This window comes from Eleutherodactylus coqui, chromosome 1, assembly GCF_035609145.1.
Source record: "Eleutherodactylus coqui strain aEleCoq1 chromosome 1, aEleCoq1.hap1, whole genome shotgun sequence".
Taxonomy (NCBI): domain Eukaryota; kingdom Metazoa; phylum Chordata; class Amphibia; order Anura; family Eleutherodactylidae; genus Eleutherodactylus; species Eleutherodactylus coqui.
In genome coordinates, this window is record NC_089837.1 from 64041884 (window position 1) to 64060035 (window position 18152).

Here is an 18152-nt window from a genome sequence, read left to right on the forward strand (position 1 = left end):
CCACTACAGGGGTTACTTTTACTACCATTATGGGTGTCACTTTTACTACTAGTGCCACTATGGGTGTCAGTATTACTTCTGCTGATACTATGGGGGTTACTATTAGTACTGTGTTCAATATAGGGGATACTATTTCTACTGGGGCCACTAAGAGGGTAACTATGACTTCTGATGCCACTATGGTGGTTGTTATTACTACTAGTGTCACTATGGAGGTTACTACGGTATTACTGGTAGTGCTACTATGGAGGTTACTATTATTACTGTGGCCACTATGGGAGTTACTATTACTACTGTAGCCACTATAGGTGTCACTGTTACTACTAGTGCCACTATTACTTCTGGTGCTACTATACGCTTACTACTAGGTTCAATATAGGGGAAACTATTACTACTGGGGCAACTAATAGGGTTACTATTACTACTAGTGCTACTATGGAGGTTACTATTACTACTGCAGCCACTATGGGTGTCACTATTATTATAACTGCCACTATGGGTGTCACTATTACTACTGGGGCTACTATGGAGGATACTATTCTACTGGGTTGAATATAGGGAATACAATTACTACTGGTGCCACTAATGGGATTACTATTATTACTGGGGCCACTAATGGGATTACTATTACTATTCGTGCAACTATGGAGCATACTATGGCCGCCTGCAGACGAGCGGGTCGGATCCGGCGGCGAGAATTCTCGCCGCGAGACCCGACCCGAGCGCCTGCAGGGACGAGCGCGTACTCACCCGCGCCCGGCGGTCCCGGCTCTTTCATGTGCCGGCTGCCAGGCAGCCGGCGCATGCGCAGACCGGAGCCGGCGGCCGGGTGAGTGACGTTTCTGTGTGAGGCTCTGCGAGCCCCGCACAGAAATAGGACATACCGCGGTTTGTTTGCCGCGCGAGATTTCGCGCGGCCAAACCGCGGCCGTCTGCCTAGGAGTGCGTATTGTAATGCACTCCTATGCAGGCTTTGAGCGGCGGAAATCCCACAGGAAATCCCGCCGCGGGATTTCTGCCCGTGTGCAGGCGGCCTATTACTACTGGGGCCACTATGGAGGTTACTATTATTACTGGGGCCACTATGGAGGTTACTATTATTACTGGGGCCACTATGGAGGTTACTATTATTACTGGGGCCACTATGGAGGTTACTATTGCTACTGCAGCCACTATGGGGGTTACTGTTACCAACGGGGTCCCTATTACTAGTGTGAATATGGAGGTTGCTATTACTATCATTATGGGTGTCACTATTACTCCTGGTGCCACTATGAGTCTCGCTATTATGCCTGGTGCCACTATGCGGTTACTATTACTACTGGGTCTAAGATAGCGATCATTTAAGCCGCCTGCACATGGCAGAGCTGCATTCTGCAAGCAGAATCGGGCCCTGGCAGCAGCGTTGTCCGCGCGTACCGCTTTCTTTCTCTTCATCCGTACTGCGGACGGTCCACACGGCTCGCCGTCGGACACGCGCAGTAGTTTTTTACACTCCTGCTTTCCCCGTGTCGGATGCGCATTTCCCGTAGCGAGATGCGGAATCCGCGACATTGCCAAAGTGCCGCGGGTTGGACGGCTTCCATTGACTTCAATGGAAGCCGTCCGCACTGAATCTGCTCTTAAATACTGCGATTTTTGCTTTGCAAGTGGAAACCGCAGTTGGTCTCCGCTCGCTATGGGCGGTATTCGCTGTTGAACCCGGCGGCGGTCGCCCGCAATGCAGATGCGCCCGTGTGCAGGTAGCCATACTGTGAGGGGGTCATTGAAGGCACTATTTTGGAATAGAGGACGTAGCTTGAGCACAAAATTTGGCGCGGTGCACCACGCGCTGCTAAAGAAGTCGTCCCTCTTGTTGAAAAGTTGTAAAGTCTGCACTCCCACATGTACACAGCTTTACACACACCATATATGTATACACGTATGTATATCGTCACATATGTCGTCTGTCGTGTGTGTATATCGCCTGTATATCGTCACATATGTCGCCTGTCGCGTGTGTAGTGCCCCAGGCTGCGGCCGGCACCCTGTGGAGACTCCCGGGCTGGCAGGAAGTGAGGAGGAGGAGGAGGTGAGGCCCGTCAGGTGGAGGCCGCAGTGAGGAGGCGCCGCCGGCCTCCCTCCTCCCTCTCCCAGGCTGCAGTGCGCAGGAGGAGGAGGAGGATCTGGTAGTAGCAGCACTCGGGCCGCCGCTCTCCTCCTCGCCATGTTGCTGTGACTCGGGCCTCCAGCAGCCTCCGCTCTCCGTCTATGCGGCCCGAGCCTCGCTCTGGAGCGGTCACCGAACCAGGCGGTGAGTGAGCGGCGTGCGGACTACGCGAGCCCGGGGGCGGGAAGGCCGCAGCGGCCCCGGCATGGTAGTTGGTGGGAAAGCCCGGGAGTGAGCCCCGTGGAGGGGGTGAGCATTGTCCTGTGCCGGGGAGCTCAGCAGGCTGGCAGGTAGACTTGGTGTGGCTGGTTGGGCACCTTGGGGGTCTCACCCAGGAGGGTGGCTGGGGGGCGCTCTTGTTCAGGGTGACAATTGGTAGCAAAGTTGCTCCTGATGGGCAAGAGGGGTCTGGGTGTCCAGTGGGGGGGACGTTGTGCGTACATGGGGGGTGGCACATTGTGTATACCGTTAGCGGCCTACAGGAGGTGCACTTGGTGTATACGGTTGGCGGGCCTACGGGAGGGCACCTAGTGTATGCGGTTACCAGCCCATGGGGGCATCTCGTTTATACTGTTACCAGCCTACAGGAGGTGCATTTAGTGTATACGGTTACCAGCCCTTGGGGGGAATCTCGTTTATACTGTTACCAGCCTATGGGGGGATCTCGTTTATACTGTTACCAGCCTATGGGGGGATCTCGTTTATACTGTTACCAGCCTATGGGGGGATCTCGTTTATACTGTTACCAGCCTATGGGGGGATCTCGTTTATACTGTTACCAGCCTATGGGGGGATCTCGTTTATACTGTTACCAGCCTATGGGGGGATCTCGTTTATACTGTTACCAGCCTATGGGGGGATCTCGTTTATACCGTTACCAGCCTATGGGGGGATCTCGTTTATACCGTTACCAGCCTATGGGGGGATCTCGTTTATACCGTTACCAGCCTATGGGGGGATCTCGTTTATACCGTTACCAGCCTATGGGGGGATCTCGTTTATACCGTTACCAGCCTATGGGGGGATCTCGTTTATACCGTTACCAGCCTATGGGGGGATCTCGTTTATACCGTTACCAGCCTATGGGGGGATCTCGTTTATACCGTTACCAGCCTATGGGGGGATCTCGTTTATACCGTTACCAGCCTATGGGGGGATCTCGTTTATACCGTTACCAGCCTATGGGGGGATCTCGTTTATACCGTTACCGGCCTACAGGAGGTGCACTTGGTGTATACGGTTACCAGCCCTTGGGGGGGGGATCTCGTTTATACCGTTACCAGCCTACGGAGGGGGGTTCACTTGGTGTATGCGGTTACTGGGCCATTGGGGGGAGCATCTCGTGTATACAGTTACCGGCCTACAGGAAGTGCATTTAGTGTATACGGTTGACGGGCCTACAGAAGGGGGTGCACCTAGTGTATACGGTTGGTTGCCTGGCCCATTGGGGGCGGGGGGTGGGGACATCTCATGTATACCGTTGCCGGCATACGGAAGACTCATTTCGTGTATACGGTTACCGGCCCATGGGGAGGCATCTCATCTATACCGTTACCGGCCTACGGGGGGGGGGGGCGGGCACCTAGTGTATATTCGGGTCTATTACTGTTTATGACTGCTGGTTATTACCACCGGACTCAAGCTTGGCAGAAACTTCTGACTTTGTAAGTTTGGAACAACTTGTATCCCTTCTGCCTGCGGTTAGAGGTGGCCTCTGATTCTTCGTTCACCATTACATTATACCTGGCATTGCCGGACTCGCTGAGGGTTGTAGTGGGGGGGGGGGGGGGATAGGGTGTTCTGCCAATCGGCAAGTTCAACGCTAGACAGTGCCTTGTGGTGCTTTCTGCCTTCCGCTGGGTGACAACCTTCCGGCCACCATTACTGCTCCCATAAGGGTTGGCACTTGCTTACCCTGCTCCGAATTAGGCCGGACTCACAGGAACGGGTCGGATTTCTGCAGCGGAAGCCATGCAATCATCGCAGAAAGTAATGGTCGTGGAAGATGGCGTATGCGTGCGTTTTTCCATGCGGGTGCACAGCGTATCGTCGATGTGGAAGTAAGCTCTCTCCTCCAGACGCCATTCCGGCTGTTCTATCTATTTTCCTATGAAGTTGCAAGCATTTCCGCCGCTCATACGTAATATTAACTGCGTACGGGCTGCGGATCGCTGGCCTCCATAGGCCATCCGTGCGGATTCCAGATTGAAATAGAGCATGCACGGAAAGTTTTTTTTCTGTTTTCTTTCCCCGTGCGAGTTCCAGCTACCGGATGGCGCTCGCACGGGGAAGTCGCCCATGTGAATACGGCCTTCTGAAATCCTGAAGCAGGTACAACTAGAAGGCAGACGGACTAGAATATTTATCGGCGTGACGGAACGGGAGGAGTGAAAGGCGACACTTGGTGAGGAGCGTTCCTGCGGCTGAAGACGTCTCGGTCACATCGCAGCGGCGGACGCTGAGTACACAATGTGCTCAGGAAGACCGTTCCTCCTCCGTCTTCCTGTATAACACAAGCTTAGATCGCAGCCTGAGGCTTCCTACAACTCCCAGCGTGACCTGCTGACCTGCCGGGGCATGCTGGGAGTTGTAGTTTGACAATAGCTGTAGAGTCACACATTGGGGACTATTGTCATGCAGGGACATGCTCCCATGTATGGGGGTCACATGGTGGGGGCAGGGATCTCCTTAGTGACTACTGTAGTTCTGCAGTCGCCTCGTGTGACTATTTTTCCTGCTGTTTTCATGTTGTTTTTTTTATTTGTATTTATTTTGCGCTTCGTCGTCCTTTTTTTGAATAGCGACCTGCGTTACGACAATCGCTAGAAAATTGAATGGTACGTACTTGCAATGCGTTTAACACTTACATAGAAAGTAATGGGCGTTACTCGAAGAATTGCACAAAAATCGGATATAAACTTGGACTCACTTGTGAGAATTAACGCTTTCAAATAAGTGGCTTCTTTTCCGGTGCGATTTCTGTCGCTCTCGAAATCCCGCAGAATTCGCACGGCAAAACTGCCCACGTGAATACACCCTTAGGCCGCCTGCACACCACCAGATTTCAGTTGCAGAATTCGGGATAGTCACCTGCGCGAACCATCCGCGGTACTCCGCATTCATCGAAAAAGCAACATTCGCCTATCCACTCACATAAGAGGACGGCGATTTGTGATTTGCGAGCGCAGGATGTTCTATTTTTTTGCTGCGGACGTCTTCCGTTGAAGTCAATGGAAGCCGTCTGACCCAGAGCCCATCTGCGATTGACATGGCGGCTACCCACGTCGTTGGCTAGTGATGGTGCAAGAAAAACAAATATTTCATTTTAAAGAATCTGTACTGCGCATGACCGACGGCGAGCGTCCGCGGTCATTCGCAACACAGGAAGTAGAGGTCGCTGGCTGCGGTCAAAGCCATATTCCGCTGCAGGCTCCCATATGCAGAATCCGGATCACCTGTGTGCTGCCGGCCGTAGGCTACATTCCCTTGGGGGTAGGCGTGATATCACACTTGTCAACGTGTGTTTTACCTGCAAAGGGGCATCGCAACACTTCTGTGACATTCCGATCCTCCGGCGCTTGTTTTGCGCGTTGGAGGATTGACAAGTGTTTGCCATTGATTTCAATAGGGAACATCCCATCGCACTTGTTGCACATCACACAGCATGTAATGTGTTGGTTTTTGTTTTTTTTTTTTCTCCCAATCGCAAACCATGCTTAGTCCGTTCTGAGGGACACAAAAAAATGGGGTACCTTTAGAGCTTGCTCACACGGTCATAAAAAATATGCGGGACACACCCAGCCATGTGAATAAGCCCTTACACTGGACCGCTATTGGCCGCGTGATCGCTCAATCCAGTGAATTTCGACCGCTAGTCCTTCCGTGTAAACGCGACCACCAACAGGGTGATGCGCGATAATCTGCTCATTAGTCATTGTTTTTTCAGTTCACCCAAAAATAGTCGCTGGTTGATGAAAAGTCGCGTGACGTAAAACCTCCCGGCAAGGAGTTTGCATGGAGATTTTTCGAATGAGGGGTCTGCAAACAACGAAGGAACAAGCACTTTGTGGAGAGCAAACAAGCGATAAATCGTTCTCCGCTTTTCCGAGTGACTACCTGTTGGTGCCCCCGGGCCACTGTCACACATGGAGTAAGTTAAATGATGCAGATTCAGCCGTGGTTTAAATAGCGGACCCGTGGCGTTTTTTTTTAATATTTCGAGGCAAAATAAATCTGCATCATAAGTAGACCCGCGCCAAATTTAGAATCCGCTGCGTTTTTTTTAAAAAAATGCTGCGGATTTATGGTGGAAATTTCCTGAAGGAGACTTTAAACGGTCGTTCCATTCCGCCAGTTGCGGGGGCCGTACACAGTGCATTAGTGGTGGTAGGGCTTACCCCTATCTGCTCATGTCATCAGTACTGGCCAATCACAGAGCAGTACCGTATATACCGGCGTATAAGACGACTTTTGAACCCCGAAAAATCTGCTCTGCAGTCGGGGGTCGTCTTATGCGCAGGTAATACAAAAAAAAAAAAGTGTAAAAAAAAAAAATTTTATTACTCACCTCCCACGGCGTTCTGTCGCTCGCTCCGGCAGGCTGTCGCTCGCTCCGGCAGGCTGTCGCTCGCTCCGGCAGGCTGTCGCTCGCTCCTCGTCCCCGCCGCAGCATAGCTTTCTGAATGCGGGGCTTGAAATCCCCGCTTCCAGAAAGCTAATACACACGCCGGCAGCCATGACAGCATTGAATGGCTGTGATTGGCTAAAGCACACGTGGCTTCAGCCAATCACACTATTCAATGACATCATTGAATGGCTGTGATTGGCTGAAGGCGCACGTGTTAGCAATCACACCCATTCAATGATGTCATTGAATAGTGTGATTGGCTGAAGCCACGTGTGCTTTAGCCAATCACAGCCATTCAATGATGTCATGGCTGCCGGCGTGTGTATTAGCTTTCTGGAAGCGGGGATTTCAAGCCCCGCATTCAGAAAGCTATGCTGCGCCGGGGACGAGGAGCGAGCGACAGCCTGCCGGAGCGAGCGACAGCCTGCCGGAGCGCGACAGAACGCCGTGGGAGGTGAGTAATAAAATTTTTTTTTTTTCTCCACTGAATACCGGCGTATAAGGTGACAGTTGGGGGGTCGTCTTATACGCCCCGTCGCCTTATACGCCGGTATATACGGTAGTTAGAAAATGATGGGAGGCCCAAAAATGTCACCTGGAACCGGAGGGACAGCCGAGGACATCATCCACAGGTAATCTACCCGCTCTGGTTCCGGGAAACAGTTTTTATTCTCAAACCCGTTGGTCAGTTTAAAGTTTGCAGCAAGTTATTAAAAAAGTTGCACAATTAACATGCCGCGGCTTTGAATTCCGCGCCGCATGTCAGTTTGAGCGCAGCTTGGCCACAACGGATCGTCCGCTTTGCTGCTTAATCCCAGGATTAAAATTGCAGACAGTGACAATTCCGCCCCGTGTGAACGCAGCCGAGGGGATCCCAACGTGGGGAAGTGTTCCGCGGACAGCGATGCTGCGTGGTGGACGGTTCAGCCATCATTGGCTCGTTGGTCATGTGATTTCTGCAGCGTGAGAAGAGTTTTTTTAAAATCTCATCGACGTGACTATAAATGCCGCAAATTTTTTGTGCGGAGGGTCGGTACAGAACATCCACGGCAAATCCCTCGTAGCGCAGCTCACCGTTACCCTGCCGCGGCAAAACCACCTATAATGCTGTGACGGCGGCAATTTTGCCTCTCTTGCACGACAGAACGCACGTTTTCACCCGCTGTTGTTGGGAGCCCTGATTGGTGGGAAGCGATAGAAGTGGAAGTATTTTGCAGTAACGGAGGGAGCTCTGCTTTTGGTTTATGAAATGCGGACCAATTTTTAATCCATGTGTATTTTCGTGTTGCATCCGTATACATTGCGCCTTTCTTGTGTGTCCTCTGTTTTTCTCATGCATTTAAAAAAAAATTTAAAAAAATGGGAGGCATTCCCCTCTCCCCCCAACCCACCCCCAGTGTCGCTTGGCAACAATCCTAAGGCTACATTCACACGAGCGTGCAATTCGCGCATTGCGAGACGCACATTACCCGTGGGAATAGATTGGAGTCATCCACATCAGCGCCCCCGGTAAATAAAATGTTGCATGTCTTATTTTTTCGTGTTCCCTGGGAACGCATCTCTGATTGCTTTAAATGTGATAGGCAAATACAACGCATGTTGGGAAAATAATGGAAAACTCATTCCAATCGTCCAACGAGCGCCGGAGGAGCACGATTTCCCAGAAGTCATGGGAGGCGTTTTTGCATGAAAAACTCCTTGCTTCGACGATTAAAGCGCATGTTGAGAAGTGCGGTATATCGCATTCACCCGTGCGAATGTAGCCTTGTTGTCAGGAATTGTCCAGTTGTACAGTTATCTACATCCGGCTGCAGGTCGTGCTGGCGTTCTAGGCGCGTCAGTCACCTGACCCTTGGGATTCGGGCCGGCCGTGGGTCGTGCTGGCGGCCTAGGCCCCCCGGGAGCCGGGCCGTGCTGGCGGCCTAGGCCCCCCGGGAGCCGGGCCGTGCTGGCGGCCTAGGCCCCCCGGGAGCCGGGCCGTGCTGGCGGCCTAGGCCCCCCGGGAGCCGGGCCGTGCTGGCGGCCTAGGCCCCCCGGGAGCCGGGCCGTGCTGGCGGCCTAGGCATGTCAGTCACCAGGCCCCTGAGGTCCGTCCAGCCCCCGCAGTCTGTGAGGCATGCAAGGAAGATCTGAAAATACACATTTTCCATTACACAATGGTGTCTGCGAGGTAAAGCGCCGTTGACGGGTGGAGGAGGGGAGTCGGTGACTAAGTCCTGTGCAATTAGGTGGAGGGGAGCAGATTTACTTGTGGTATACAATACAGACAGGAACTTCTCACTTGTTGTTTTCTCTCCGTCTTTGTTGTCTTACTACTTTACTTCTCCCGTTCTTGAAGGGCGTGTTTGACTACCGCGTTTGTTCAGCGTACGGAGTTATTATAAGCGGCCGGCCGGAGGGATTATTTTGTTTTGTTCCTTTGTTGTATAACGCCAACATATTAGACACAGATGGAAATCATTCAGTATGTTCGGCAGCACGCCGTCGCAGGCAGGGAGCGAGGAAGGGTCCTTTTACGACTATCGCCCCTGTACTGTCATGCAGTGCTAATGCAGGCAGAGCGCACCGGAGATCTCCTCCCGGACGCCCGCCTCCATTCAGAGTAATGCCCTGTATACACAATTATCGTGCAAAATTAGTTCATGGGCCAAAATATAGACAACATCCCTTCAGTAGGGCTCGCTGTAGAATAATTGAGCAGCACTTATTACCCTCCTTCGCTGCCGGGATCCAGCGCTACAGCCGTGCCGTGGTCCCAGTGTCTGTAGTGACAGCTGACGTCACGGAAGTGGTGGCTCTTCTGGCACTATGGCGCCCAGGATGTGCTGCCAGGAGAACGAGTAGTGACACTGCAGCTTCTGATTGGCTGCAGCAGTCAGCTGACTTCTGGTGACGTCGGCAGACACTGGGACCACAGCGGGGCTGCAATGCTTGATCCCAGCGGTGGAACTTGATGACATCAGCATTTTCTGTGTCTTGACCGCTGCCTTTTAGTGTCAAGGCCGTCCTATGGATATCCTGACCTCTGGACTGTGGTCTGTGCTATCTGCGTAGGACAAATATAAGTTGTTGGTCATTTGCTTTGCTGCACTTTTCCTCCGGCGGTGTGCTTGCAGATGCATATAGTCTTCCTATGGTTCAGATGTGAGAGGACGGTCATTGGTGTGGCGTGTACCTGTGGTGGCATCGGGGCACACAAGTCATAATGGTTACTACATAATTGATTCTGCAGTGACGGCTCCTCTTTTGGGTGCAGCATCGGCAACCGAACCAGGGCTGAATGTTAAATACACATGATATCACTGCTTTCTTCTTAAAGGAGCAGTCCAGTTTTAGAACATATATATGTTCTAAAACATATAAAATGTGTATGCTGTTGGCACGGAAAATTTTATGAAGTCGTTGTTACTTCCGAGAAACCGAGGAATAAAATATGTATACACATAAAGGAGCGTTAGATTCTCCTCAGACTGCATGTACCGATGTCCCTCTGCAGAATGTGCCCACTCTCCTCACTTAGGACCTAAAGAATACTTGTGCCAAATTTCGCACTTGTACGACATCAGAAGGTTACATTACATAGGGGTGCACTTACTTTTGCAATTAACATTAAATAATCGAGTTGTGACCACTTTACTTTTCCTACTTTTCCTATTTAGGACCTAAAGAATAGTCGTGCCAAATTTCAGGTTTGTGCGACATCGGGAAGTTAGAGAATTAGTTGTGTGTGTGTGTGTGTGTGTGTGTGTGTGTGTGTGTGTGTGTAATATATATATAATTTTTTTTTTCATTTATTATGTATCTGCTTTCTCTCTATCTGAAGCTTCTAGATTCTTTTTCCTCATAAGGTTATGTGATCTGAGGTCTGACCAGCTCAGATCTTCTTGGGGTTATGTATGCATTTACTAGTCGACCCCCCCACCCCCACCCTTCTGCTCCCTGTGATATGGGTTGGCATGGAGGCTCTAGTACCCTGTTGGGCCGCCTCTAGCTTAGATCTAGATGTAATATAAACAGGCATGGAGGCTCTAGTACCTTGTTGTACCACCTCTATCTTGGATGCATGATGTGATATGGGTGGCCGTGGAGGCTCTAGTACCCTGTTGGGCCGCCTCTAGCATGGATGCAAGATGTGATAAGGACCAGCATAGAGGCTCTGGTACCCTGTTGGGCTTCCTCCAGCTTAGATCTAGATGTGATATGGGTGGACATGAAGGCTCTATAGTACCCTGTTATACCACCTCGAATTTTTGCATGGAGTGATTATTACCTGAATAATAGCTTGAAACGGTGATTTTCGGTTATAGTCGTACCGCGGACGGGGACATGAGTAAGACATCGCTCATTAGCTGCTATTCATTTTTTTTTTCCTGCTCCCTGAAAGTGTTGACTTCTCTATGGCGTAAAAAGGTAGTCAGTCTTTGAAGGACTGCCTGTTCACAGAGCATGGAGGCCGATGGCTGGAAGAGATCTTTGGCGCGCTCCGCCTCCGTTCCCAGAAGGACAAGTGCAGTGGTGATTGGGAGTGGAGCGCTGACCGGTGTGAGCCCCTTCAGTGAGCAGAAGATGTATGAGCTCGTTAGAAGCTCTGGATGGATACTTTGTAGCCTGTTGGTATGTATCAGCTGTGGAGGAAAGACTGCACGTTCCTATACAGAGGGCCGCTGCAAAAACTGTCTACACCATGCGGGATAGAGGTCTTCCAGTAGGTCCCTCTGGGTAATAGATGCCGCGGTGGGACGTTTGTCAGGAGCCTCCACCGGACATATACATCCTGTATGTATTCATCCAGCGGTAGGATGAGGCGCAATGTGTGCAAAGCCGGAAGCATTCATTTATCCCATCGGTGCGCCGTTACGTACAGAGCTATGATCGGCCGATGAATGAGTAATAAACGGTATGTCGGAGACAAATGACTGCATTAACGATCGCCCATCTTTAATGCAGCTGGTAGTGCAATATATAAAATATTACATGAGCAACGATCTCCTTGATCAGCCCTGTGGTGATATAGCCACTGCTAGACCATATGTGCAGGAACGTGTCCTGCTATGACAGGCCATGTGCTAATCAACATTGTGTGGGGAGGGCAGGAAGTAACGCCTCCTACGGGTCACAGGAGCCCCTCCTTCACAGCGATGAGCGACTGTCGGTCTGTGTATACACGACCCCGGACGTGGCATTGAGAGAAAACTCGTTTAGGTCTCGGTTTTGAACGACTGCTGAGCGGCTTCCCACAAGAAGTAGTTCAGTCTTTGAGCGGCTCCTGGTTACGGCGAATGGAGGCGGCCGGCTGGAACAATCGGCAGCGATGAACGAAAAGTGCACGATGGGCGCGTTTACACGGAACAACTATCACTCACTTTGGACACTTTTAACAAATTTTGAGCGATAATCGTGAATGTGCCTTTACACGGAGCAGTTAGTTGTTGGAAGAAACGAAAAAGTGCTACATGGAGGTATTCGGGTTCCTTTTTTTGTTTTGTCTTTATTTTCGATCCGCTCGTTCGGTCCATCGTTGGTTTGTCGGGCGGTCTGGAAGTACCTGGGAAGCCTGTCACAAGTAATGACTGGCAAATGAGGAACAATGATTTCTGCGCTCGCATGAAATGTATCAAGTTGCGAGTGTTTCCTCCGCTCGTACACAATGTTACTTGTTTATGGGCTGCGGATTGCTCGAATCCACAGACAACTATGGAGGCCGCGTTAAAATAAAGCATGCTGCCATTTTTTTTCCGCTCCTGGAGCATGCTCTCTTACACGTATTTTTTCAAGCATTACTTGAAATGTATTTACGTGTATATGTGTAAATGCAGGCAACGTACGCAACAAAACTTTGTATTCGCCATACATATACGCACAAAATCAACGTGATCTTGTGTGTGCAAACACATGGCGCGTTCAGGCGCACAAATACATGTGGGAGCGGGTGAAGTACGCGGGGAAGAGCGCATTTTGCTCATACAGATATACTGTATAATTGTGCGGCCAAAATGCGCTTACGCCATTGTGAGCCTGGCGTGTGCGTTCACACATGCTGCATTTTAGTTCCCCATGTCAAAATCTGCGCTCTGCACTGCTGATGTTGGTGCGGACCCGCAGCAGATCGCACCCTTTCAGTTAATGGAGCTGCAGCGGACTGTCCAAATCTGCAATGTGTAAGCGCGCCTCGGATGCGGATTTGGGTGCTGAATTCAGCCATCTTTAAATCCGCATCAAAGTCCTCATAATAGACCTGCGTGTCGGAGGGCGCTGCGGAGCGTAACGGTATAGTAGGAAGCTGGCTTGTAGTTGCCAGCCGTTTATAAGGTGTTTGTACTATATACGTCCGCTTACGCTTGGATCCACCACTGAGGGTTCTTGGGTGTCTGTACCTGCCTCGACATTGGCGCAGTTGTGTAACGACGCATCCAACTCCGTCAGCACTTTCTCTGGCGACCTGGTGATATTCTTGTCAAGGCAGAAGTTGTGTACAAACTCCGTGCATCACTTCCTCCCCATCTGGCGGTGGTTACTGGCTTTAGAGCAGATCTCAGAGGTTGGGAACCCAGTGATTCAGTGTGCAAAGTAGTTCCGTTCAGTTTGTACAGAAGGTTCACTTTCTTAATTAAAATGAGCCAAATCGAGCTGCAGTGTAAAGCATGGTCAGCAAGATCACACAGGTCCTCTGAGTTGGGCGGAGAATTTCATGTTACCCATGACTGCTCCTAAAGCATGCTGCCAATCTGAAAGGCTAAAATGCAGAATTTTTGCTTTTAGCCTTAAAAGAGTTTTCCAAGGCTTTTTTTTTTTTTTAAACAATATGCAATGGGTTAAAAAATTAAAATAAGCGAATATACTATCACCCCGTAGCACCAGCGCTGTCCATCCAATTCGTTCCGCCAGGCCTGTTTTACTAGCAGTCGGTCTGTTACACCCAGCGTCAGGCGGCTGCCGCCAAGCATGGGCCCCGAAGGCCCCATTTCTGCTGTATACTCCTTTCTTCTAACAGTTGCGGCCTAGTCGGCGGCAGCGACCGTATCAACGTGAGGATCCCTCTGTGCTCAATGCGGCTCAGACAAAGGAACCCGTTGAGGGTCTTGACACGCCGCAGGGGGGCCGGTACAAGGCGCTGGTGGATAATGAGCATGTACTAGAGAGCGGCTGGGAGACTTGGCTTTGTTTGCTGCTGAGCGCATCCCAGAAATAGCTGCTCTTCTCTTCACGGTGCAGATAATGTCATGCAGGCCGCAGGGCACACCTCTTGTGTCTCCACAACAAGGCACCTGTGTTCTCCTCCGCGCTCCACCCTCCCGCTCACTGGCTGCTGATCAGATTTTCACTGGTCGGATTAACTTTTTGAGTGTGGAGTTTTTTTGGGGGTCTTGAGAAAAAATTTTTTTGTTTTGTTTGCTTTTCATCGGAGTCGTCCATAACTACAGCTTTTTGACTTTACTGTTGGGAAGAGTTGAGTTTTGGAATGGCACAAGGGTACATTATATCAATTGAAAATGGTTTATGCAAGTTTTTTATTTTTATTTTTTTTGAGGGGGGTGGGATGCAGGAATTCTACCATGTCACTTGCTTTTATGGCACTCAGTGTAAGGCCCTCATGTCCACGGGGAAAATCAGGCCCGCCGCGGATTCTTCATGCAGAATCCCGCAGCGGGTCCCTCCTTTCCCGCGGACATGAAGAATTACTTACCTGTCCGGACGCTGCGGATCTTCCCTCCGTCGCGGCCGGATCTTCTTTCTTCGGCCCGGCGGATGTGCTCGGCACACCGGCCGCGTGCATGCGCCATGCACTTTTTGAAAAAAAAACTCCTGCGCTCCCGCGCCGGAGAGCAGAAATTTAGCTACGGGTGTGCCGCAGATCCGGGTGGCTTCCATAGGCTTCAATAGAAGCCTGCGGGAGCCTTCCCTGAGGTAGACCCGCACTAAAATGGAGCATGTTGCGGGTGTTTTCCCGCACAAGCAATCCGCACCTCAAGGAGAAAAGGACATCCGCAGGTATTTAATTACCTGCGGGTATCCAATGCATCCCTATGGGGCGCGGATCCGAGTATTTTTTAGCCGTGGACATGAGGCCTTAGGGTTCCTTCACACGAACTGATTAGTACGGCATAGTCCGCATGCAGGTTTTGCACGCAGAATACTCTTGGCTCCCTTGTGGCCGATCACACACTACACAAAATATGCCTGAAATGTGGCATGTTCTAGCTTGGTGCGTATGCCAATCGTCGGCACACAGCAGGTACGCAATGTCATCATGTACTGGCTGCGCGACTGTCACATGCGGGCGGCACGCAGCGAATTACGTTCGTGTGAAGCCGCCCTTAGTAACAGGTTGAAGGGCTATTTTAGTTAGATGACATAATTTCAAGTTTTCACCCATCCACAGGGTGGGGAACCACTGATAAATCAGTTGGGGTCCCGTCATTGGGACCCCCTATGGATTTTGTGAACGGAGAGGACCGCCCTGCCGTCCGCCTCACTTTTTGGATTCTTCTCTTATAGCAATGAATGAATGGATGAAGGTAAGGTGGTGCTAGCGCACTGCGCTCCATTCCATGTCAGCGGTGCTGCTGGAGATGGCCGAGGCGGTCGGACTCCCACCGATCTATCAGTTATTACCCAACCAAAAGCGCAGCGGAGGTCTCTTCCGGCCTCCTGTCACTGCGAACAGGTAGTCGTTGGTAGATGAATGATACCTGTTCACACAAACGGATAGTCCCTTGCTTTTTACATGCACTAAAATCAAGCGCCTCCGATGAGTTTTTATGGTTGTGTTGTAAGTACGCAGTGATTACTAGTGCCAGTATTTCGGCACTGTCTTATGAATGAGGCCTTATGGGTACGAAGGGCTCCTCTCTGTACGTTGGTCATTAAACAACACTTACATCCGCTTATATGTGTAAAACTTCCCTGACAGATTCCTCTTGGATGGAGGCGTTCCTTCCCCGCGCCGGTGTCTAACGCTAGTGATCGCGGCTATGTCCGCCGTGGTTTCCAGCGTTCCACAAGAGCCTCTCTGACACGTCGGGACTCATCGCAGACTCTGCAGAAGAAACCTTTTTTTCGCCTGCATGTTCCTTACAAGAACGGGCGGGTTCTTTCTCTTACCTTGTTTTTTGTTCTCCTCCCCCAGTGGCTTTACACTTCCCTTTTTCTACCTACTATTTCGGCGCCCCCTCCTCCGATATGGCCGTGTAAGCGCGTTCCCACAACTTAGACGCTTTACATTGGATAATGAATGGTAAACGATGGCCTTTCGTGATGGGGGTCAGCGTATGGAGTGGGCTTGGGAGCAGAGCCACTCCATAGGTAACAGGTGCTGGCGTTCTTTGGGCAGCTGTCAGCCAGCCACAACAGGTGGGTTCAGCGTTATCTCCGATGCTGACCGTTGCGACCCGCTGTACCTGACAAGGGGAGGCAGTGCTGTGTCCCAATCGCCCTGAAGGATGCCATCCGGTCACCGTGGCAGTTGTGCAATGGCCCCCAGGCCTGCCATTGATGTCTTCCTACTAAGGGCAAGCGTGTGGTAAAACTCGGCGTGTATAATGCAGCATTTTACCGCTCTGTGAGCCGCCTATCGCCGAGTATGGCAGCAATTTTTTGGGCGCTGCGTGACAGCATATCACTAGTTTTTGGGTGTTTTTTTTGTCCCCCCCCCCCCCCCCCCCCCCTTTACTCTGTCACTTGGTGATGTTGCGTATAAACGCTGCACGTCCGTGTGTGTACAACATTTATTACGCGCCCATTCAGAATAAAAAAATGTCAGCTTCTATTAAAACCTCCCATTCTTCGTCTTACACCATGAAAGCAAGCAGAGAATAAATGTTCAATGCCTGGACTGCAGTTTTTTAGGTACCGTCTCCCAAGATAAAAATTTTAATAAGTGATCAAAATGTTTGTACCCCAAAATGGCACCGCTGGATACTACAGCTCGCCCCACAAAAAAAGTGCCCTCGTCTGCTCTGTCAATGGAAAAAGTTTGGGGGGGGGGGGGGGGTTCAAAGGATGGCGACAGGAAGCAGTAGAATGGGGGAAAAAACTATAAAATGAGCATCACTGTAAGGTGGCGGATCACAAATTGTTTCCTGTGCAGCCATATTAGTCCAGTGTTGTAATGATCGGGGTTGTCTGCCTTCTGTAGATAACTCTTGTTTATCAGTCCATCAGTTTATTGACTTTTTTCTTTCTCCTCTAGGTGCCTATGTGGAATGAACGTCCCATGCGCCGCAGGCATGAATGAAGTGGCTTGGCAAGAGTCAAGAGGCATAATGCATGCGAGTAATGGGCAGGAGGCACTGGGGGTTGGGATGCCCCCTGGAGGAGCAACATCGGGGCCCATTGGAAACAACCCACATGCCATTCCTCCTGGGGTTGCCGGTGCCCAGATGCCTCTGAGCGGCCGCTCACAGGACGATGCCACGGTGGGATATTTCTTCCAGAGGCAAGCTGGAGAACAGGTGAACGGCTACACAAATAAACACCGCTGGCCGACAGGAGACGGCATGGAGGCGTCCGTAAGTACTTTCTGTCATAGCTTATAGAATTGAAATACTGTATCAACTGCTTTTTCTTAACGCGCGTTCCTTAAATATGGGATAACTGCCACTCATAAGGGTAGGGACGGTTCTTCTTTGGTCTCCGACACATTGCGTAGGGCTGCGGGTACCAGCGTCATCTGTACTGCGCATGACAGCCTGTGAGCCTAGGCGGTTAAACGCAGGGTCACTATGGCAGACTGCGAGCCTAGGCGGTTATACGCAGGGTCACTATGGCAGACTGCGAGCCTAGGCGGTTATACGCAGGGTCACTATGGCAGACTGCGAGCCTAGGCGGTTCTACGCAGGGTCACTATGGCAGACTGCGAGCCTAGGCGCTTCTACGTAGGGTCACTCTGGCAGACTGCGAGCCTAGGCGGTTATACGTAGGGTCACTCTGGCAGACTGCGAGCCTAGGCGGTTATACGTAGGGTCACTCTGGCAGACTGCGAGCCTAGGCGGTTATACGTAGGGTCACTCTGGCAGACTGCGAGCCTAGGCGGTTATACGTAGGGTCACTATGGCAGACTGCGAGCCTAGGCGCTTCTACGCGGGGTCACTATGGCAGACTGCGAGCCTAGGCGCTTCTACGCGGGGTCACTATGGCAGACTGCGAGCCTAGGCGCTTCTACGCGGGGTCACGATGGCAGACTGCGAGCCTAGGCGCTTCTACGCGGGGTCACGATGGCAGACTGCGAGCCTAGGCGCTTCTACGCGGGGTCACTATGGCAGACTGCGAGCCTAGGCGCTTCTACGCGGGGTCACGATGGCAGACTGCGAGCCTAGGCGCTTCTACGCGGGGTCACGATGGCAGACTGCGAGCCTAGGCGCTTCTACGCGGGGTCAC

At 51.3% G+C, this 18152-nt stretch overlaps 1 protein-coding gene across 2 annotated transcripts in view; it reads left to right on the top strand.

The window, feature by feature from the left end:
- Positions 1-2148: 2148 nt before the first annotated feature.
- Positions 2149-18152, top strand: part of PUM2 (pumilio RNA binding family member 2) — a 53488-nt gene continuing 37484 nt past the window's right edge. For both annotated transcript variants that reach the window (XM_066596861.1, XM_066596870.1), the window contains exons 1-2: positions 2149-2293; positions 16966-17284. In XM_066596861.1, coding sequence (XP_066452958.1) covers positions 16979-17284 — 306 coding nt within the window. In that variant the 5' untranslated portion in view covers positions 2149-2293; positions 16966-16978. The remainder of the gene's footprint in view (positions 2294-16965; positions 17285-18152) is intronic.